Below are 22,724 nucleotides of genomic sequence, written 5' to 3' on the forward strand. Positions count from 1 at the left end.
TAACTATACTGGGGACTTAGAACTTATATTTCAAGGTGGGTGGCACATTTACGTTGTAGATGTCTATGGGCTCCAGTAACCACTTAATACTAGGGCTATGAGTGTGTCCACCCATCGAAACTAAAAAAATAATTTAATCAGCAACTAAACCCTCTTAGTTTCCCTGTATATTCTCAGTAGCTCACAATTTCAATCTCCTGATAGATGGACTTGCCATGTGCCTTTTATGATTAGCTTCCTTTGGAGACATTCAGAGAAGTTTAACAAACCGTTTCCCCAAACATAGTACAAATAAAAAAATAACAATAGAAGCTGAATATTTTATTCATCATCTATTTCATCCTCTTCACCCTCTTGATCTGGTGTCTCCCACCAGGTTAAAAGTCCAAGTCCTGGTTCATTTATTCCTCCAATCAGTCTATAAGGTGCTACCGTTTGTACTGTACAATCTGTTCCTGGAGGACCTGTTGGTAAGCTCTCTTCAAAAAACTCACTTGTCACTCGAAATCTTATTGATTCACCTGTAATTTGTTTTATTATTAAAAGTACAGATTTTCAATGTTAACAGTAAAAAGAATCTTTGTAGTGATGATAAGGCATAATATTTGTGTAGTTATTATAATTTACATCTAGATTGTGTCAATCCACCAATGTAGTTTTTTAGGTGCTTTTATTATTGGCATTGTCTTCTAAACAAATACCCATTTTATTAAGTTTTGTTAGTCAACAGTGCTAACCTGTGTTTTGGCATATTTTATTTTGCTTAAATGAGTGGACAATCACATGGCCCACCTGGCATTAAGTAGTTACTGAAGCACATAGACATCTAAAATTTAAATGCAGCCACCCACCCTGGGACATAAGTTCTATGGTCTCCGTTTTTACAGTGCAACACATGCTCCATCCTTAAAACCAAACACTACTGGTTGACACAGAAATAGGCAGCTGGTGGTGGAGTCCACCCATGTGGACTCATAAGATGTCCTACTACCTAATTATACAAATTATAATTTTGCAAGTTTGGTTTTTATCACCCAATATTATTCCATCATTGTGGACGTCATTCGTGAACATTTGTTAAGTACGTATTTCATTAGAAGCATTGGCACCTGCCTGCGGGAATCTTTATTATAGAAAACCCATCTGTGGCATTTCTAAACAATACAAAGGTAGCAATGCTAATGCTGGGACCAGACTACGACACCAACACATTGTGTTTCACTCAGCAAGTGTACTTTAATAGATATTAACATATATTTAAAATTTTAACTTATTTATTAAAAATTATTAAATGTATATTAATTAATTGGAGTTTGATAATACACACCCGAGTCCATGAACAAATCATGTTTTTCTCCATCTTCCTTAGGATATTCCCATACCCATGCTTGATCGGTTTCGTCAAATCTAGACGGATGCTGAAGAGCATTTACTGGTATTAATATATCATCGAAAAAGCCTAATGTCACTGAAAATTTTAAATAGTAATTATAATCATGATTTATTTACATTTGGGTCTCATTATTGAGTATACATGTAATTTTATGACTGATAAATTACCGTGCACGCCTTCTCTACTGCAGCTCCTTATTTTTCCTATAAGTATCTCTTCAATAATAGGTCGAAACACGATATATCTAAATTTCACCTCTGTGTGAGATGAACCGTCTCCAGGGAATATGTACGAGTGTCCAACATTGGTTATGTCAAACAGTACAATACATAAACCTACTTCTAACACAACCTGAAAATACATATTTAATAACATATATATTATACAATATACAACTAATAATAAATACAATTAGATAAACTAATTCGGTTAAATTAATTTGGATAGTTATGATTTATGAACCTTATTAGCTAACTTTCTGTTGAGTAAAGTTGTTATAGAATCAGTTAGACTTTGACGAAAGTATTCTGGATTAACTCGAATAACATCTTTCATTTCAGCTAATACAAACATTGGTTTATTTGATAAATATGTTACTATTAAATTCTATTTAAAACTTCGGTTTTTGAAGATTTTATGGTCTGCTCTGTTTACTATTTTGCTTTTTTTTTTAAGAATTGAAGGCATGGGTACGAGTTTTTTAAGTCCACCTTCCAATGTTTCATTCCATATCGACGCTTGAAAGGCAAACGTGACTAAGCGACAATAACTGCTTTGTACATAAATGATAGGCAATAACCATATTCGAGGCGCAAAAACTATATATTTCTAGGTCTATTAAAATCATTTCAATCCTACAGCTACTAGCTAGATTCTACTACAGCTAGATTCGTTAAAATAGATTTTTTTCAGGTATTCCAACTTTAACTTTAGTCTACTGTAAAGTTCACGCATTGTCATTGCATTGTCACCTAGTCACGTTTGCCTTTCAAGCGTCGATACTAATCGGCTGTGAAATATCAAAACCCAGTATCTGCATAAAACTAAATTTTACAGGAGAGCCGAAAAACAATTTCATATCTTTGACAGCGTGCCGTTTCAATAATATTAGTCGTACCTTCTTGAGAGTGATTGCAAAATTTGAGGTGCATAACAGGCTTTATAAAAAAGTAGATTTCATGCGTCTATCACAAAAGATGTGCGTAGAGGAGCAGTTACTAATAAAAAGATTGTTTTCTTAGATCAAACTTTTTGAGTGTGACAATTTCAAAACCTAGTAAGATCACTTGCTTTGTTTTCATCTAATTCTAAAATATAATGAGTGGGGATAAACGCAAATTAATAGACTTAGTAAGATCACTTGCTTTGTTTTCATTTAGGTCTGAATTTACTGAGTAGGAACTAAATGCAATTTTTTAAACATAGTAAGAAAAAACAGAATAAAACAACATAAATATGGGCAGAAATAAGCAGTTTTAATGAAAAAGAAAAAAAAAACACATAATCGGAAACCAAACACTATTTGTTCACAGTAAAAAATCAAAAAATAATCACTCAAAATATTTGAAAACAGTCAAATAAAAATAAATTATTCGGTTATTAATATTTGTCCACTAGAAACTAAATTAACTGGATTATTATTAATCGGTACACTTTGCCAAGACTTCTTCTCCAAAACTTCTTTAAGCTAAATAAAGTTGTTACTATGCCTTCCTTATTACTTTCGTTAATGCCTCTTGGAATATTTTTTAAGGTTGGCATGATCAAGAGATTGTGTTTTTAATAAGAGAATTCAACTCGGAATACGGAGATTAAAAATCATTCAAAACATATTACGGCACCCATTTACAAATATTATTTCAACCAAAGAACTAAGCAAAAAATTATTAATGGGAACAAGGTCATCATTGCGTCGCGGTATGCGTTTCTTTTTTACCCACTCATACGATTTTTCGAATTCGATAACTTCAATATGCGATTTGCAACCCAAAATTACATTCTTATAGTCTTCAAAATCGTACACAGCATCTTTTGTTTTTAATCTGCCTCTCCATATTGCCATGAACTCCATCAGCGACATGCTTGTGTGATCTTTAGTTAGGTAGGTATTACAAAGTCCAACTTTTTAAATTGAAAAACCCAGAGATTATTATAGTAACAAGTGATGTAAAGAGGATCCAATTTTTATTTTGAGCTCTGCAATTATCACACCACAATATCAAATGATTAAAATCTCTTTCTTTTTCGATCATTGCTGCAATTGCATTAACAATGTCATGAGCATCTCGTCCAGAACAGGCTTCATGCCATAGAATACAAATATTATTAACATTCGTTTTCTTTCTGATTGGTGCAAATGTCAAGTTGAAAGTTATCATTCTACTCAAGAAAAACGATTCTTTGACTTTAGGCATGTCGGGTAACAACATAACTTTTTGTAAATCCATCGAATAGTATCTCACAGAGGAAGTATTTTCTAGGGAGGCATCTTCTTGATACTTTTGTATTGCTTTACTTGCTCTAGCTTTGTGATCCCCGTATGCAGTTTTAACATCCTCTGGAATATTTGCACCTTCATTTACTTTATGTGTCGTAGTAGGTTGCAATTTTGGAAAACAAAAAACCTTGACAATAATAAAACACACTGAAGCGTACTTACATTTCACCATGTTGTTCTTTTAAAGCATTCAAGATCAATTTCGACCTATAAAACTGATTTTTACTCATTTTATAGACAAAAACACGAACAACGTGCAACGATTTTCTCACTTACTAAAGTTTCGCGGGAGTTTTGACGTTTATTTCAACCATTTCATTGCCTTAGTATCTGCATGAACCATTTTAAATCCAAGTAACTACAAGCACTTATTAGGTTTTTAAAATGGTTGATGTTATATACTATGTTCTAATCTTGTAATTTTTGCATTTTGAAAACCTTTACTGTAGATACTAGGTTTCCGACTTTGTGTAACTTCGTTTTTTACAAATTTTTGGGGGTTTTTGCTATCCTAATATGTGGAGAATGGTCTACAAGGTCGAAAAATGCAAAAACACACTTTTTTTTAAATTTGTCAGATACTAGGTTTTGAAATTGGACAGCCGTAATACACTTAATAATAAAATTTGAGGCTGATTCTGTAGAGAAAGCATAGAGTTAGTACCTATCAAATAATAAGTATAATCTATGGTTAGTACCTATTAACTCCATGAGAGAAAGAAGACCCTTTGGCGGGACCACGAGGAGTGCAATTGTGTGATTTGTTTTATTTTGTTTATTTAGTGTTTCGTTAAATGTGTAATGACGGTGGTTTATTAACTGTTTAATATCTGTGAAAATGCACAAATGTGGGAAAATGAATTAAAGCCGCTGGACGTAACTTCTCAGAATCCTCCAAAAAGTCGACTGAAAAAATCTCAGTAAATTATGTACCACCATTTTACTGAGATGAAATTCATCCCATATCATCTCATCTCATTTCGTTTCATTCCATTTCACTCCATATTAACATTTTTCATAAAAATAAGAATATAAATTAAAATAAGACATTTCTTAAAGGTCTTAGTTACCAAGTCGTAAAATTCATTAAAAAAAACTAAAATATTGTTTTTATTTGAAATATTTGACGTAAAGGTCTATGTTACCAGGTCATAAAATAAAATAAAATTTACGTATTGTTTTTATCATGCAATTGAAAAATTAATTTAGCATTAAGTACCGGTAAAATAGGGCGATTAGGGATTGAGAGGCGAATCGGGAAAAAACCGGGAAAATCTTTCGACGCTCAATATAAGTTTTATATTCGTTGCAAAATCTTACATTTCTTGTAGTTTAATAGCAGAATGTTGAAAGTTCACAAAACAACTCTGAATATGCATGATAATAGCTGCTAACTTATAAAAAATCGCGTTTCAAATTAACTTCCTGTGGTGGTAATTATTTTAGTGCTAGAAACTTTGCTCTCTTTTATTTATTTGATAATAATAGAAGACGACTGTGATTTATAAACTTTATTTAGTGTTTGAACCAGCATATATATTAAATGTGAGTCTCAGTTGTTATTGGTTTTAATGTATTTGATAAAATAAAAATACATGTAAAAATCTGTTGTTTTTGGGGATATTGGGGACGTCTTAGGTACAAATAACAACGAAAAAGGGGTCAATTGGGATAAGAATACGTGAAATGGAAACGACCTAAGTATAAATAGGTACAGGTTTGTAGGGTTGTCTATGTAGTTATAACAATATTTTTTAAATTTGTTGGTAAAAATCTGGTTTAATCATGATGTCTTTGTCTAGAACTTTTATTCAAAATTATCAATGTGTTATTTTATTGTTTGGTAAATATTTATATTATCAGCTACATATTGTTTTCTATTTTTAGATATGCCTCGCGTGTACGTATCAAAGAGTGCAAAGCCTTTTATGAGATATGATCCTTTAATATTAAAAACAGCAGTAGAAGCCTATGAAATTGGGAATAAGTCTTTAGTTGAAATAGATAAGTAATTTAATATAAGTAAGTCGATTTTTCACGGACATGTAACAAGAACAATGAAATCTCAAGGTGGACAAAAATGTCTAAGTAATACATAATAAAATATTTAATATTTGTTTAGAGTGGGGGTATTCATCTGATTAATCCATGGAATAACCGACACACCTAATCTCTTAACCCAGATAAAAATATCAGCCCCTAAATACTTATCAAGAACGAAGAAATATAAACCGTTTCTAAGAAAGCCCATTTATGTTAATGCACTGTCGATTGCACCTATAATTGAGGTGACATCTGCCATGTACTTTTGTCAGTTTTTAAATTATTTTTATTGATGATCACTTTGTTGTTGCAACTAAATAAATAAATAAATTAAAACCTAGTAGTGCCAACCCTAGCAAATTTCTCATTTCGTCCCAATTAACCGCAATTTCTGGGTAAATAGGGATTACACCTATTTTTGCATTTTTTGCTTAAACTGGAATGCTAGTTGCATAGTTTTAAATTGGACAACAAAGATGCCCCCAAGACTCAATCATTTTGATCCTGATATAGCATTATATACATCAACAACTACCTTAAAATTGCACATAAAGTTGGAATTTGTCCCTAATCGCCCCATTTTACGGTACCGTATATTAAGTGTTTAATCTATGTTATAAGTAATTTGCTTCTACTCATTGTGGAATGTAAACAACATCGTGCATCTGTATAGTAAATATTTAGATAATATATATGATACTTTCGTAGCTATACACAATGCAAGGTAAGTTTTTTTAATCTATTTATCTTCATTGTCTCAAATAAAAAATAGTACTTAATTTCCAACGACTTTGTTTTAGGACATCGAAGGCATAGGTCTAGATCGCCTTTGAAAGAAAGCAATGGTGGCCGCCGAAGAGATGGAAACAGCCATGAAAGCAAGAGGGCTAGCGATTTGCCTAATGCAAATGTCATGAACGCAATGATGTTACAGAATATGTATCAACAAAGTAATGCAAATAGTTCTTAACTCCACTGTACTCTATTTTTGTTTAGAAAACTGTAACAAGAATTCGGTTTAAAAAAAAAGGTTTTACTTAGTGTTAGTTTCGTGTCCATTAAGAAATACATCACTGAGCAAAGAGTAATGCTGTTGATAATCCGTGTAACAGATACATGCATATATTTTTTAGTTCACTTACAGTTATTTGTTTACCACACAAAATAACACAATTCATAGGCAATTTTTTTACAACAATGCATTAGAGGTACAGAGCTAAAATCAACCACTGATCTTTGAGTTTAGTTTATCAGGTATTTTCTTAGTAGGTCATATTAAAAGTTTTCATAGATTGCTTGGGCGGAAAAAAAAAGTTATATCATCCTCACTGATTTTATATCTAAAATCTTCATGACAAAAACAGATTAAACTTTAAATAAGTGATATTATAGTTGGTCACTACAGTGTCAAAATGTATAGAAAATTGCTATTGTTGTTTTTATATTGTTTTTTCACATTCCATACAATTTTTGGTCCTACAAATATATTTCAGGCTCTTATCTTAAATTCACTTTGTGTTTTCTAAAAACATATTTAACTCTTGCATTTGAACCATACAACCTGTATGAATGAAACACAAGATCAATTTGAAGTAATATAAAATAAAAAAAACTAAATAAATTGAAAGGACAATGAGAATCATGTGATAATAAACTTTCAACAAAAAAGAAAATGTTATTTTTGCACTATTCAACTCTTTGTAAAAATGTTATGTGTCAAATCTACTCCAGGTGGCATGATGATGGCTGGTGGAATGTATCCAAATATGATTATGCCTAGTTCTGTGATGGGTGGAGGAATAATGCCATCAACTGGCATGGAGATAATGTCAACCACAGGAATAGAAATAATGCCCCAGCCTTCTATGGATGTGTCTGCAATAGGGACTCCAACAATATCCACACCAGGTAGTTCAACAATTGATATGAATATGATGGGAGGAATGGTGGTAGATCCTGCAATGATGGGAATTTATGGAATGACTGGAGACCTATCAAACTTGCAAGAAAAGAAGGAAATTGTGTTCAAAAATTGTAAGCTAATTCCTCCAGATTCTGGTACTCCTCAACCTCCTCGTCGTGCTAAACCACCTGGTTGTCGTACTATTTTTATTGGAGGCCTCCCAGATAAAATACGTGAAAGTTCTGTCAGAGAGATATTTGAAAACTATGGCAGGATTATATCATTAAGATTATCTAGAAAAAATTTCTGTCACATACGGTATGACAGAGAATCCTGTGTTGATGCGGCGATGACAATTTCGGGTTATCGAGTGAAACTTATAAATAAAGATGGAGACAATAATGGAGAAGAACAGGATACCCATGGTACAGTGGGTTGGTTACATGTTGACTATGCCATGGTTAGTTATTTTATGTTTTTTCGTAAAGTTTTTTTTTTTTTGTAAAGGCTTATCTTTTGATCTTTGTGTTCAAAAGTAAGAAATTTTAAAATTTAATATTGAAATTATTTATCCAGAGCAGAGATGATCAAAATGAATTTGAAAGACGACAAAGACAAGCATTACGAGTTCAGCAAGCTCAAATGCAGCAGTTGAATGCTCAACAAGAAATTTTAAACTCCACAAATGAATATAGGCAATCACCATCTCCAGTAAGGATCCAGCCATATTCAAACCCTGCTATGGTACAACTCTCTGAAAAAATTAAAAGTGAAGAGCATTTTTCAAGTGCCCTACCAGTAAGATTTTATGTACTTCATTTCAAATGAATCAAGTAACCCTCGGCATTTCGATATTGAATTCACCTTTCAAATTTACAGACCTTACTTGCATGGCTTGAACGTGGTGAATGCTCTAAAAAAAATTCAAATCAGTTTTACTCCATGATTCAGGCTACGAATTCTCATATACGTAGATTATTTAATGAAAAAATGCAGGCTGAAGAAGAGCTGCAGGAGTGTAAGGACAGAATTAGGAAAACAATGGAAAATGTGATTGATCAACGTAAGTACTTAATGTTCATTTTATCCAGTCTGTAGTGCCTTGGTCATTCAACATTATACAATGTCTATTGCTAAGGTAAGATCGCAAGAATGTCCCATGTTTTGATATTATAATCAGCCAAGCAAGCCGAGGATTCAACAAAAATCATATCTACGTATGTCTTTTTTTGTTGAATGAATTTTTTTTATGGAGAAGTATGAAATAATGAAAAAAAAAAATTGGTAAAATTTCTTTTATTTTTATCAAGTAAAGTGCAGCAGTCCTCTCCAAGTGAACGAGAAATTTGTTGCTCATAGAAGTTCATAACTGAGTAACAAGTGCCAGTGAATTGTAAGTTTAGCTATGATTTGGCAATATTATTTAATATTACATTTTTTTATTCTAAATGAGATGTATTTGTAATATGTAAATAAATATTATATTTGAGTGATTACTATATTGCCAAATCATATGTTCGGTTTCTCAGTGTGTGTTAATCACACCAACTAGTGCTGCTCACTAATCTCAGCTTCGCAATTTGCGACCTCATCGGACATGCATCGATATTGCCTCGCCGTCTAATTCAGTCCCAGAATGTAGTCATGATAATTGAAGGAGATCTTGTATCGATTACCAAGATACGTGGGACGACCGCTCGCGATGGCACGACGGTATGTTCGGTCAAGTGGCAGCTGCCTCTCTCTTAACATAATCTGTAAACCTCAGTCGAACAGGTGGCGAAAGTGTTTACAGCATCTACCCACCAACGAGTCTGGGATCATTTCACCAAACCCCAACGAAAGAACATTGAGACATGGCAGAAAATGGCACAGGTATATTGTCTTATAAAATTACGCTAATGCATAAAACGTTTGCACTGAACTCTGATGCTGGCTTCACTACGTCGACGTAGACGTCATGAAACGAAAATTAAAATTACTCTTTTTATTTATTTATTGCCTTTGCCGGCAGACGAGCATACTGGCCCACGTGATGGTAAGTGGTTACCGTCGCTCATGGACGTCAGCAATGCTAGGGGCAGAGTCAAGCCGCTGCCTACCATTACCATTACATTGCCCACTATCTGATTTTACATTATTGCTTAGCTGAAGAGAACGGAACTCCAGCCAATACGGCGTAAAGTTTAACCGTCGCCTGTTTTAACAATGCTGAATGAATCTATAATTATTAATTACCACTGGATCATATTGAATACATAGGTAGGTAACCAGTCCCACATACGTGATGCCGGTAGGAACCGAACATATGGCACGCCAAAACCGAATCGCTCACATAATCTCCTCTCACTGTGCACAGCGATTTCAACCCATTACATATTATGCACAGTGTGCTTAGTGCGAGTTTTTTAACGTTCTCGATAGCGTAAAAGTTAGCTCATATTTGTATAGAATGGAATCTTTTGCGTACGTTTGCCGCTAGGGGCGCTGTTCCAACTGAATACAAAATTGGGTTAACTTTTACGCTATTGATAACGTTAAGAAACTCACAATAAGCACACAGTTCGGATATTGGTTGAACTGGAGGCTTCTGAATGTGTACAGTTTTGGGTTAAATCATAATGAAAATTCCACGGATGTATAATGTTAAAAAAGCATAAAATGGTATCGGAGGCTTGGTAAGTATCAGCTCTCAAACTACTCTGGTTCAGGGGATTCTCGAAAACTGCAGTTACAGGTAACTTTAATATGATTAATGTATAGGCGTATTCGTAAAATTATTTTGTTTCTTTTTACTGACAACCTTTGAATGTAATTAATTTAATATTAACAAAATATATTATTAATATTTTGTACAGGAATTTAGTACACTGAAAGAAGAATTGTTTGAGAAATTTTACAATGACGACGACTATAATGGCTGTAAGGCATCGGATGGGTACACTGAAGACATTCAAGTTTTAAAGGTAATATTTTGATTTAAATATTTATAACAATTTGTTTTTAAATACTCAAATGTCAGGGCTAATTTACAAGCTGAGCTGACTAGGTACTACACCTAAGAAAACAATTATCTTTTTGCCAAATGCAAACACATACTACTATACATACATATTTTACTATATTCTGAACAATACTGGCTTGCCTATTATTCGTGAATTTGTGCAAAACAAAATTGTGTAATAACAACAATGTAATATTTATGAATTCTTTAAATTAGCGCGAAAATGAAAGTCTGCGGTTTCAATTGGAAGCTTACAAGAATGAAGTTGATTTAATAAAAGCAGACTCTCAAAAAGAGATGGAGAAATTCAAAGCGCAGTTCATTGCTCGTCAAGCTTTGCAAGGAATTTTTGAAAACAGGAACGTAAGTGAGGTAATGTTTTTATTTATTTGTTTTTTTTTTTCCCTTATTTATTAGAAAACGTTTTTGTTTAATAAATCGATTTTTTAACTCATAATAATATAATTTACATTTTTTTCTATCTTTGTGTAAGAAAGGGAAGGTGCGTCCGCGAAATCAATATGTTCTAACATAGTGGTAAAGGGGGTCAGAAATATCCAAATTATTAATTATCTAGCTGACCTGGCAGACTTCGTAGTGCCTCAATCGATAAATAAAAGACCTAAACTTTTGTATAAAATAAACTTAAAACAAACAAAACGAATCCGTCCGACGGGGGGGACACCAAAGGAAAAATAAAATTGATATTTTTATTTAACTCCGATCATTTTCATATTTTTTCACCTTTTAAACCTTCTCTGGACTTCCACAAGTAATTTAAGACCAAAATTAGTCAAATCGGTTCAGCCTTTCTCGAGTTTTAGCGACACTAACGAACAGCAATTTATTTTTATAGATAACTATTGATAACTGATATAGATAACTATTTAGATCCTACAACGAGTGGGTTGATAGCTCAGCTCATTTGTTATAAAAATAAATAATTATTATTTACTATATTTTCAGCCTCCCCTACCATCTCCGGTAACGAAGCCTCCGCCTCCGCCACCGTTGCCTGATGATATGAATTCGAAAGTTCATTTGAACGAGACAGTCGAAGTCGGCTGTGGAGAAGCCAAATTAATTGGTGTAATGTCAGCGTTTTTGCAGGTACAATACCGTATTTAGCCGTATTACCGTATTAATATAAAAAATATTGTGTAAGGTTGGGTTCATACGGCATTGTCCGGCACGTTTATTTGCAGTGTACATACGTCTTAACGAATGAATAGTTACACATACATAAAACCATTCACGTCATGTCGTTTGTCAAACGAATATTCAACGGACTTGTCAAGCAAATCTAATGAACTTTAATGTTGGAGTGGCGCATAGTATAGCTCTGTCTCATTCACACGTTCGTTTTTGTACGAATGAAAATCTACCGTATGAACACCCGTTTGAGTGTACGACTACAAAGAAAACGTGCAGGACAATGCCGTGTGAACCCAGCCTAAGTTCTTGTAAACTTCTTGATCACCGTTGATATTTGATACCCGATGAAACAGAAATGACATTAAAAATAGACCAATATGAACATAATATGCAGGATTCAGCGCGCGGGAGAAGTATGGCGAAGGTTTCACGTCTTCTACGTGTCAGGTGCACGCGTGACGCGTGTTTTCTTATTCTTAGTTGTTTTTATTTCTTTTTGATTTCCTCTCTAGGGACTCCTAGAAGATATTTTTTCTGGAATTAACATACGGAAATAATTTAGAAACATTTGCCACTTTTTTTTTTACTTGTTTTTATTTTTTATGTATCCTTATTAGCTTTTGATGTGTATAATAAATAGATAAATAAATAGATCATAAATACATAAATAACTCATAAATGAAATTTTATTGAATTTCTTCAGATGTGTGTGCTTAGTGCGAGTTTTTTAACGTTCTCGATAGCGTAAAAGTTAGCTCATATTCGTATGGAATGGAATCGTTTGCGTACGCTTGCCGCTAGGGGCGCTGTTCGAACTGCATACAAAACTGGGTTAACTTTAACGCTATCGAGAACGTTAAGAAACTCGCACTAAGCACTCTGGATGATCGTATGGTATTCAGGTGCACCCGCAAGGAGCGAGCCTGGACTACGTGTTGTCGTACGTGCGCGCCGTGTTCCCGGCCGTGTCGCAGGCGGCCGTGCACCGCGTGCTCCAGAGACACGCGGACGTGTTCAGCCGCACCACGTCAGGGGTCGGAGCGAACATCGAGCACCGCTGGAACTTTGTTGCCTTCCAGAACGCCGACTCTGGATCATAGCCTCAACTCGGAATACAATGTTCACGATTACAAGGAGATTCTCGAAACATAAAATATACTTTATTGCGGTAGGCAGCGGCTTGGCTCTGCCCCTGGCATTGCTGAAGTCCATGGGCGACGGTAACCACTCACCATCAGGTGTATGCTCGTCTGCCTACAAGGGCAATAAAAAAAAAGACATTTTAAAATGAAATGAACGATACTTACTGTTATGTCGTGTTGCGTGACTTATCACTTTGAACGTTTATTTTTAATGTGGTAACCGTTTAGTTTTTTTTTTTTTTCTATTAACCAAACTCGTAGAAGTTAGCAACGGAACCTAATAAATACACTAGTGAAATAAAAATAAAAAATGTTCAAAATTAAATATTTTTATTCCATGATTCTGTTCTTTACGCTCGTCTTGATTGAAGCTTCAATAACATATCTCCTAGGAACTATTAATTAATTATTTAATAAATTTATTACTAACATTAATATTGATAACGGATCCGAAATCTGTCACTTATTATAATAGTAGTAAATTTGTCTGTGACAATAATAACTAAATAATTCGAAGGCTCGAATATTGAAAAATATATTATCAATTTATTGTAAATTGTAAATTTATTATAAATTGAAAACAATAACATAAAATCACAAATAAACATGAGTGAGAGAGAGGGGATAGAGAAAGAGAGAGGGGGATAGAGAAAAAGAGAGAGGGGGATAGAGAGAGAGGGGGGGGATAGAGAGAGAGAGAGAGAGAGAGTTGCATAGAGGGGCTTGACGCTCTTTCATTACTTGAAAATTTGTAGGAGTTAAACCGTTAAGGAAATTGGTTGCAAAAATTTGAGCTTGACTACAAAATAAAATTATATATTTAAAAATTCTATTTGAAATTGTCAGTAACTCTAAAAGCGGATTCAGTTACAGTTTTAGATAACCGATAGCTGCATTAATAAAATTTTATATTATTCCTCGAATACTCTAACTGGATTAATTGGATTGGGACTTTTGTTGAGCTTGTAAGTCGCTTATAGTCTGCACGTACTCGGCAGTCGCTTCCTCTAACCGATAGCTGCATTAATAAAATTTTATATTATTCCTCGAATACTCTAACTGGATTAATTGGATTGGGACTTTTGTTGAGCTTGTAAGTCGCTTATAGTCTGCACGTACTCGGCAGTCGCTTCCTCTAAATCCCTGTCGTTTGTCGAAGCGTCGTTCTCCTGGTTCTGCGGCCCGCCGTCGCGGTCTTGTCTCATTTTTAACTTGAGCTCTCTCATACGTGCTTCAAGTATACGTTCGCGTTTATTTTCTCTGTCGAAGATCTGCAAATTGCATATATAATGATTCTCAGTAGCACTTCAATTGGGAGGCATTGAGGTATATAAAAGAATTGAAATTGCAATGACGAATGTTTTACCGAGTTTTTTTGCTACCTTCGTCAGATTATTCGACGGAATACGTTGAAAATGCAACGATGATATTTGACGGCATGCATTATAAATTTCCTTCTCCACATTAGTTTTCTTTTTGTTGTGGATTGTGATTTGATGTAAATTGCCAACGTTATCCAATTGTTTCTGTTACCAGCCTACCTAATTATTCTGTTCTGTAATTGGTTTATTAAGCACAATTTTGGCAATGATGAGAAATCACCGATTATCGGAGTTTCTAGGCAAGATATGACTTAAGACGATTCATCATAGTCATTAGTACGATTCAAAAAGTCGAATCATCAAAATATAACTTTTCAAATAGTTTCTTGTAACATAATTTAATTAACGTAGATTCAATTGTTTTATTTTGATTTTCTTCTTTTACTTGAGAAGTTTTCTTAATTAAACAATTAAATTCTTAGATAAATCTTACGTGTGTCAACAATTGTTTGTCGTTCTTGTCAGCTGTTCCGAGATTTTGTGACAGTTCTGCTAGGTATACAGTGCCTTTGCTGCTACCGCAAGCGACCAGGAGTCCCTAATAGCGGAAGGGGAAACAGAAAAACGGGCTATTGCGAAAAATAGCTGGTAAACAATTTTTAAGACTTGATGCTAGGGCATTTGAGACCGCGCAGTATCGGTTCGAAGGGTAAGAAATAGTCGTTCAAATGCGCTCAAAAGTCGAACATTGTCAGGGATAATAAAGCCATAGTTTTTTTTACATAAACTTTATCGAAGGTTTTTTTTTTTTTTTATTGCTTGGATGGGTGGACGAGCTCACATTCCACTTGGTGTTAAATGGTTACTGGAGCCCATAGACATCTACCACTTAAATGCGCCACCCACCTTGAGATATAAGTTCTAAGGTCTCAGTATAGTTACAACGGCTGCCCCACCCTTCAAACCGAAACGCATTACTGCTTCACGGCAGAAATAGGCGGGGAGGTGGTACCTACCCGTGCGGACTTACAAGAGGTCCTACCACCAGTAAGGTACTAAGGTACTAAAATACCCCCTCGTGTGGTCGAAGGCGCAGTAAGGGCTCGTCGCAAAGCTGCGCAGTAACAATGGGCGCGCTGCGTCTCCTCAGCAAGTCCCAACAGGACAGGCATCCGTCCCACTGAGTCACAAGCATTAAAGAAAACCTGAAAAATAGAAATACATAATCAGAAATCTAACATAATTTAAAGCAACTATGAAATATGAGGTTTTTGGTTCGGTCCTGTTTTTTTTATGTTTGTTACCTCAGAATTCTGGCATATTATAAATAGATCGACAAGAGTCTGCAAAGGTTTATAGGTACTTTTAGGTTAATTTTACATAATTTTTAACAAAATCGGTTCTGTGGTTTGATTTTTAACTCGCTTAGGTATCTGAAGAAAAAAGTCATCCAATTTAAACGAAATTGGATTTTTGCTTTACAGCGCGTTTAATTGATGAGTTTTGCTAACGGAGGCTTGGAAGGAAACTTGGCACTTTTATAAGTCTGTACCTACCTAATGGGATTCCATGCGCCATCAGTCAGGTTCGTGCGATGCGAATATGTCCACAAAATAGAGGACTCCCTGCAATCCTCGCTCCAAACCCGAGCTGTCCAATCGCCCACTGTTAAGAAATTCTTGAGGAATGTTGGGTTTCTCTGAAGAGCGTAAACCGGTCCCAAGTGAGCTTCGTACTGTAAAAAAATAGAATAACCCGCCCTTATATAGTTGTGTTTTGGCAGCGACTTGCTTGCTGGCTCACTGAAAAGTATGCCTAAAAGACAATTAAAAACAAAACTTTTTATTTGAAGTCTGTGAATGAGTTTTATTTTGCTATATGCATTATGCACGGCACATTGTTTTGCAAACTTAGTTATAAAAGTGGATAAGTTGATAATTTGGTTTAGGATCCTGAATCTAGGAACAGCCACTTCAAAAAACGATACTTACTTTAGAGGGAAGTTTTTCTAAGGGATTTTTTCCTTTACGATTTCCTCCGATGACCAAACCAGTTTCAGTGCCAACCATAAATCTATGAAACCGACATTAATATGAGCCATCATAATAAATTGCTAACAGGCTGCTAAATATCAAAACTCAGAAATACTAAAAACAAATACGAGTTTAATTTACAGCGAAGAAAAAAATTTATTTCAGTACCCACTTGATTTCAATTGGAAGAATTGGTCAATATTAGATTTTGAGTATTAGGTACGTATAGACAATACCATTACGTGATTTTAAATACCTAGTTGGTATTGTTGGTTCGTACTCAAGAGCTGAGATTCCGATGGCATTGTCGATATTTTGCGTGTCTGTTGCAGATTTTACAATGTCGATAATCATTGAATCAGTCGGTTCACTCATATTTCGCGTATCCCACCTGAAGGAATAAGGAGGAAAATCACTGAGAAGTTGAGAGTATTGCCTGAAATTCTCGCACGTTACACGTATTATCTATACTAATATTATAAAGAGGAAAGATTTGTTTGTTTGTTTGTTTCGAATAGGCTCCGAAACTACTGGACCGATTTGAAAAATTATTTTTCCATTAGAAGCCGACATTGTCCCTGATGAACATAGGCAATTTTTATTATTATTTTTTTATTTTTTTTTTTGGTTTCATGTGTGTTTTAATGTTTCCGAAGCGAAGCGAGGGCGGGTCGCTAGTACAATAATATACCTACATGTTTTTTTTGATCATACAAAAATATTACGTTTTAGTCTTCGAGCGTCGACATAAATATTTAAAATAGAGTAGTTAATTTATTTATATTATGATAGGTTAGAAAAACTTACTTTTTATATAATGGCACCTGGCAGTTGAGCTGTATCTCTGACTCTTCTGTCTAAGAAGTAACTAAAGAAACTATTATATATAGACTCGAGGGTAATACCTCAATCTATAGTTTATAAATAAATAAATAAATATTTACTAACAATCACGCCACGTTAACTGGTCCCGTGATAAGTTCGTAAAGATACCAGATAACGGAAATAAATGTAAGATTTTTATTATACACATACATAATTATATTTAATATACATCCATAACCCTGGAAAAGACATTTATATTTATCATATAAAAATCTCCCCTTGGCGGGATTCGAACCCGCGACCCCCTTGTGTAGTGACCATGTCACTTACCACTACACCAGACGGCCGTTAAAAGTTTATAGCTAATTCAAATTCAAATTCAAAATCATTTATTTCAACTTTGATGTCAGTATGACACACTTGTTGAATGTCAAAATACAAATAACAATGTTAACTCTACCACCGGTTCCAAAAAAAGCCACTGTCCTGAGAAGAACCGGCGAAACAAACTCAGCGGGCTTTTTTGTATGTTTTTTTCTCAAATACTTACTTTTTTTAAAATAAATAATAATATTTACAGTAAAAGAAAAAACAAGTCAAAAAATACAATTAAAAAAAAAATAATAATAATGAAAAATGAAAAGGCCAGGAGCGAGCGCCTCATTCCCACGTAGTGCCATCTAGTAAATAATCCTTAATTTTATAATATGCCTTGTTGCACAAACGTTCCTTAACAGTTTTCTTAAATCTATGAACAGGTAGTAATTGAACGTTTAGTGGGATCTTGTTGAAAAGCTGTACACCCATCCCCCTAAAAGAGTTGCTTATTTTCTTAATTCGAGCCGCCGGCAACGCAAGCCTATGTTTGTTCCTAGTGTTCACATTGTGCAAATCGCAGACTCTGGGGAATTCTTCAATGTTTTTACGCACGTACAATAAATTTTGAAAAATGTGTTGGGACGCTAAAGTTAGAATTTTGATTTCCTTAAACTTGTCCCTCAAGGATAATATAAACTACTTTCTAACTTTTAACCATTAGCATAATACTTCCTTAGGAAAAATATAAGTCGAACTATTCATGTAAGGCGATATTTAAGCGTAAAAAGTAAAACAAGCGTAGTAGGCACGTACCATTTCACAACCCCGTCGGGCGACGAGGAGAAGAATTCTGCTCCGATTTTCGAGTTGATAAACAGAACATTACGAACTATATCACGATGTGCTACGTGCGGAAGACATAGGCCAGCTGGATCCCCGCCTTTCCGAACATCCCACCAACCAACCTTTACAAAAATAATACTATTTAAAATGGTTATTTAAGTATCTTTGAGTTATGGCTCTCTGCATGCATACTTAGTCGTTTTTAGGCCACGTAGCGCCCGTGTGCAATCATTACCTAAGCGCCCTCTAACAAGCGCGTTGTTAAAAAGGAATGGGTACAAATGTTCATTGAAAGTGCCGAAGTCGGGGTCTCCTAACCCCACTGCGTCCGTGTGCAACGCATACCCTGCACCATAGGTAAAGCTGCCTCTGACTCCGATATTGAGCTATGTGACTCGGTCACGCAACTATAACGACATTTACATGATTGGAACCCTGTGCCAATTTGAATGTACCATGCGTTAGATCCTTTATCCTGAAAACGATGTACCTTAGTATCGCGAAATATATGCAAATGTTTTACCTGCCCGTTCATCATCCCCCCTACAAGAATATGTTGGTCGCGAGGGTTGTACTGCAAATCTAATAACGGCTGTGGCGGCTTTATTACCAATTCCGGGGCGTTTGCATTCTCTGAAAGTAACGATCATTAATGAATAAAATAATTCGTACTGTTACATTAAAATGTGTTAATTAATGAAATAAAATTAGGCTAAATAAAACAGGAACTACGATGATCTACTTGTTGCCGTTAGTAATGTTTTGTTAGTGTCCGATTATACTGAGTAATGGATCATTTGTACCGATAACTATTTTTTATTTGAAATGTTCTCCCGCCATTTTTTTACGTTAAAAATATTTGAATACAAGACCTTTTGGAAATATCAACTTAGAAAACTTTGTTCTATTATTATCATTATTTTTGTGTTATAGCTCATAGACTACTGCTAAACTATAATGTATTATAAACAGATTTGATTTACCAATATCCCAAATGTAAGAAAACTGTGAGCTTCGACAGCTTCTCATTAATTCGACGTCAGCATGAGCAGCTGCAAATCTTGCTCCGCCGTCGGCTTGCCACGACAACGACCGAACGGGCCTCCTGGCTCCAGGCTCTCGGTAGACGTTCACAGTGTGACAACTACTCTTCTCGACCGGAGGTATTTCGGGAACATCAGAGTAATAAGACTCGAACATATCTATAGCGTTGTTCTGAAGTATGTTGTGTTCCATACCCTGAAATTTACCTTTTATTTACACTTCTTGCACACCTTGTACGAGGACGGCACTGAAAATTTCGGGAATTAACGAAGTGACACAACATTACTATTTAAAAATGTATTTATTGCTTTTCGAAGTATTCTCCGCGAAATTTGACACATTTTTCCATACGATGGAACCAATCATTGAAGCAACCATTCCATTCGGAAGTTGGGGTCTCCAAAATGGCCGTTTTGTAGGCGTCCACAGCTCCTTCAGGTCATGAAAATCTCTGTCCACGCAATTTATTCTTTATTTTAGGGAAAGTATAGAAATCATTAGGGCTTAGGTCGGGGCTGTACGGCGGATGGTCTAATAATTCCATGTTTTCTTGCTCTAAAAACTCTTTTGTTCTGTGCGCGGTGTGAGAACTCGCATTGTCGTGATGGAGGATGATGCGGCGGTTGCAGTTCTCTTTACGGAGTTCAGAAACGACCTGTGGCAAACAAATGCTAGCATACCATTCTGCATTAACCGTTCTTTGTCCCTCAAGAGGAATAGTCGTAACATGGCCGGTTTTGGAGACAAACGTGGCCACCATTTTTTTTGCAACACTCCGTGAACGAACAATTTTTGTTGGCTATAACTCATTTTCGAACACCCAAACTCGTGACTGGTTTTTTGTTTCGGGTTCGTACGCGTATGTCCAGGATTCGTCACCTGATACAATGTTGTATACAGCATTTGAGGATCCTGCGTGGAATCTTTCGAGAGTTCTGACGCACCAAGTAACGCGAGCCGCTTTTTGCTCTTCACAGAGCGAATGCGGTATCCATCGGGAAAACAACTTTTTTACACCTAATTGTTCATGCAAGATTATTTGTATTTGACTCATGCCAATGTCTAAAGTTGCCTGAATTTCGCGGTATGTCACATGTCGATCTTCCTCAATCAGCTTACGCACAGCATCAACATTTTCTTGGGTGACTGCAGTTTTTGGACGACCTTGACGGGGATCATCACTGAACTTGACACGTCCACGTTGAAACTCAGCAAACCAGCGATAAATTGTGGTTTTGGATGGGGCTTCATCACCAAATGCAGAAATCATCCGGTCAACACACTGTTTTTGAGTTAAACCACTTCGAAAGTCATTATAAATCATCGCTCTTGAATTTTCTCGAGTCAATTCCATTTTCTCAACGACTAAACAAGTTTGACAAAACCTCGTGACAAGACCGAGAATCTTTTTTTAAATAAATAAATGGTATTCGATTATTAAAACCAAGGAGTTTTCAATTAAAAAGATTTTAATATGACAGGAACAGTGGAAATATTCCATTCCCGATACTTTTAGTGCAGCCTAGTAGTTGTATTTAAAGTAAATTTGAGATAGATCCTTCAAATTTAGAACATGGTGTTACGCCGGTAAAAGTAACGCCTTTTTTAAGTAACGACGTTTTTTCCCGGTGAGGGTACCCCTCCGCATCGTCCCATAAGGAACTTCGTTCCAAAAAGGTTGCGTAACAGTAGCCTACGCTACGGTGCAAAGTACCGTGGCATTGATGTCCATGAGCGATGGTGACCACTAGATATACACGTATATTAATTTGCTTTCATAAATGTCACCATCTCACTTTTGAAAATATCTAACAACAGTATTATGTAGATAAAAGATGAAAACTTACATGACCTAAATGCATAACAGCGTGAATATATGCGTCGTCTTTTTCAATTTTACGACGGTAGCGCTGAACAGCTTCGGGGTCGTTCATGTTTATATCTTTAGGCCATCCGCCTTCCACGTGATTTATACCAGAACTGGTGTACTCAGCTCTGTCGGACATTAGTACTAACTTTAAAACTGTTTTTGTAGATTTTTTAACATTATGTTTTGCTTCATTTTTACCTGACTGAATTAACCCAGTGTTCGGACATTGTGCCGGTATTTTGGATTCCGACATGCACGGGATTCCTGAGAATGTAATTGTTATAAAGAGCTTGATTGCTGACAATGCTAACCGTCATAATTGGTCCATAGTCTTCGAATAATGTTTGTTTTCCAAAATCACGTCTTCTTCTTGTGTATTCATAAACAAATTCAGTTTTCTCTGGTTTTTCCATGACGAAATTATCAAGTTTACGAAATAGTGTTAAATCGATAGAATTGGTTACTAAGCTCGTGTGTAAAAGATTTAAAAAAGCATTTCTGGAATAAAGTTGATTGTATATTTATGTATGGTTTACCATCTTATAAAATTACGGTGTTAATACTAAAGTCCATCTGAATTAATGCAGGCTCGAGTTTGCGGTTTCTAAGGTCGATCGTTAGGTTTGTAAAAGTAGGTAATTTGTTTTTGAAATTGTAGTATTACAAGCTGCTTAAAATAGAGATCTCTTTACGAGTGACATAATTAAAATTTATTGTTATAGCACTAAAAAAAATGAAATTATATTCACTAGCCTTCCGCACGTAGCCACGCCTGCGTGGACTATACTTTATATCGCGTGGATAGAGACTCGTGCTCAGCAATGGGATGAAAGTCAGACTATATTCTTTACTATTTTATTATATCTATTAATTACTAGCTGTGTTGGGCAGATGAGCTCAGGACCCATTTGATGTTAAACACTTAACGAAGCCCAACGTATCCTTAAGACATGAGACCGAATTAGCCCACTAAGATACTCGCCTGATCTACTCAGTGGGTCGCGTTTCCGATTCGGTGGTAGATTCTACGAAGCACTGCTCTTGCTAGGGTTAGTGTTAGCAACGTCTACAGGTTATAGCCAAGTGAGCTCACCTACTCGCTCGGGGTATATAGTATGATTCCTCGAGGTCACTAGAATAGAAAGGAAAAAAATAACCGAAGTCTCATTTGAATTAGTACGTGGCTATTCAAACTGGTTCAAACTATTATACCTACATAAATGCTTCGTAGCAGAACTAGGCGGGATAATTGTACAAAATAAGGCGGGTTTTCAATGTGCCCTGCCGCTTGTAGTTAGATAGAAACTGAGCCGCGTGCACATTTAGAGGAAA

The 22,724-nt window shown here is 35.3% G+C and overlaps 3 protein-coding genes across 4 annotated transcripts; 1 reads left to right on the plus strand and 2 right to left on the minus strand.

The window, feature by feature from the left end:
* Positions 1–306: 306 nt before the first annotated feature.
* Positions 307–2,390, minus strand: LOC101746123 (DNA-directed RNA polymerase III subunit RPC8). Its single transcript, XM_038014094.2, has 4 exons — positions 1,856–2,390; positions 1,561–1,744; positions 1,328–1,468; positions 307–521 (listed from the first exon to the last, which is right to left on the minus strand). The coding sequence occupies exons 1-4, from the start codon at positions 1,964–1,966 to the stop codon at positions 322–324; spliced, it is 636 nt and encodes a 211-aa protein (XP_037870022.1). The 5' UTR covers positions 1,967–2,390; the 3' UTR covers positions 307–321.
* A 2,678-nt stretch (positions 2,391–5,068) lies between these two features.
* Positions 5,069–13,457, plus strand: LOC101745978 (ecto-NOX disulfide-thiol exchanger 2). 2 transcript variants are annotated; one of them, XM_038013907.2, is made up of 11 exons: positions 5,069–5,101; positions 6,550–6,657; positions 6,734–6,883; positions 7,665–8,296; positions 8,413–8,634; positions 8,716–8,899; positions 9,605–9,711; positions 10,695–10,802; positions 11,057–11,212; positions 11,807–11,950; positions 12,898–13,457. In XM_038013907.2, the coding sequence occupies exons 2-11, from the start codon at positions 6,651–6,653 to the stop codon at positions 13,093–13,095; spliced, it is 1,908 nt and encodes a 635-aa protein (XP_037869835.1). In that variant the 5' UTR covers positions 5,069–5,101; positions 6,550–6,650; the 3' UTR covers positions 13,096–13,457. The 2 variants fall into 2 exon arrangements, with proteins under 2 accessions (XP_037869835.1, XP_037869836.1); XM_038013908.2 differs by having other exon boundaries at positions 11,057–11,203.
* LOC101745977 (dynein intermediate chain 3, ciliary) lies at positions 13,451–22,682 on the minus strand. Its single transcript, XM_062671203.1, has 11 exons — positions 21,591–22,682; positions 21,370–21,517; positions 19,462–19,717; positions 19,002–19,111; positions 18,449–18,600; positions 16,749–16,883; positions 16,451–16,532; positions 16,016–16,194; positions 15,532–15,664; positions 14,953–15,057; positions 13,451–14,408 (listed from the first exon to the last, which is right to left on the minus strand). Exons 1-11 carry the CDS (start codon positions 21,803–21,805, stop codon positions 14,202–14,204), a joined length of 1,722 nt encoding a protein of 573 aa, XP_062527187.1. The 5' UTR covers positions 21,806–22,682; the 3' UTR covers positions 13,451–14,201.
* Positions 22,683–22,724: the final 42 nt, after the last annotated feature.

Source organism: Bombyx mori, chromosome 11 (genome assembly GCF_030269925.1).
Source record: "Bombyx mori chromosome 11, ASM3026992v2".
Classification (NCBI taxonomy): domain Eukaryota; kingdom Metazoa; phylum Arthropoda; class Insecta; order Lepidoptera; family Bombycidae; genus Bombyx; species Bombyx mori.

What these genes read in the sequence shown, in the direction of transcription:
- LOC101746123 (XM_038014094.2), bottom strand. Translation starts at nt 1,966, where the DNA reads ATGTTTGTATTAGCTGAAATGAAAGATGTTATTCGAGTTAATCCAGAA. An exon ending in CAGTAGAGAAGGCGTGCACG is followed by an intron (nt 1,469 to 1,560) that starts GTAATTTATCAG and finishes TAAAATTTTCAG; the next exon opens with TGACATTAGGCTTTTTCGAT. An exon ending in TGATTTGTTCATGGACTCGG is followed by an intron (nt 522 to 1,327) that starts GTGTGTATTATC and finishes AACAAATTACAG; the next exon opens with GTGAATCAATAAGATTTCGA.
- LOC101745978 (XM_038013907.2), top strand. An exon ending in TACATGTTGACTATGCCATG is followed by an intron (nt 8,297 to 8,412) that starts GTTAGTTATTTT and finishes TTATTTATCCAG; the next exon opens with AGCAGAGATGATCAAAATGA. An exon ending in TAATGTCAGCGTTTTTGCAG is followed by an intron (nt 11,951 to 12,897) that starts GTACAATACCGT and finishes TATGGTATTCAG; the next exon opens with GTGCACCCGCAAGGAGCGAG.
- LOC101745977 (XM_062671203.1), bottom strand. Translation starts at nt 21,805, where the DNA reads ATGGAAAAACCAGAGAAAACTGAATTTGTTTATGAATACACAAGAAGA. An exon ending in TTCTTACATTTGGGATATTG is followed by an intron (nt 19,112 to 19,461) that starts GTAAATCAAATC and finishes CGTTACTTTCAG; the next exon opens with AGAATGCAAACGCCCCGGAA. An exon ending in GAACCAACAATACCAACTAG is followed by an intron (nt 16,533 to 16,748) that starts GTATTTAAAATC and finishes TCGGTTTCATAG; the next exon opens with ATTTATGGTTGGCACTGAAA.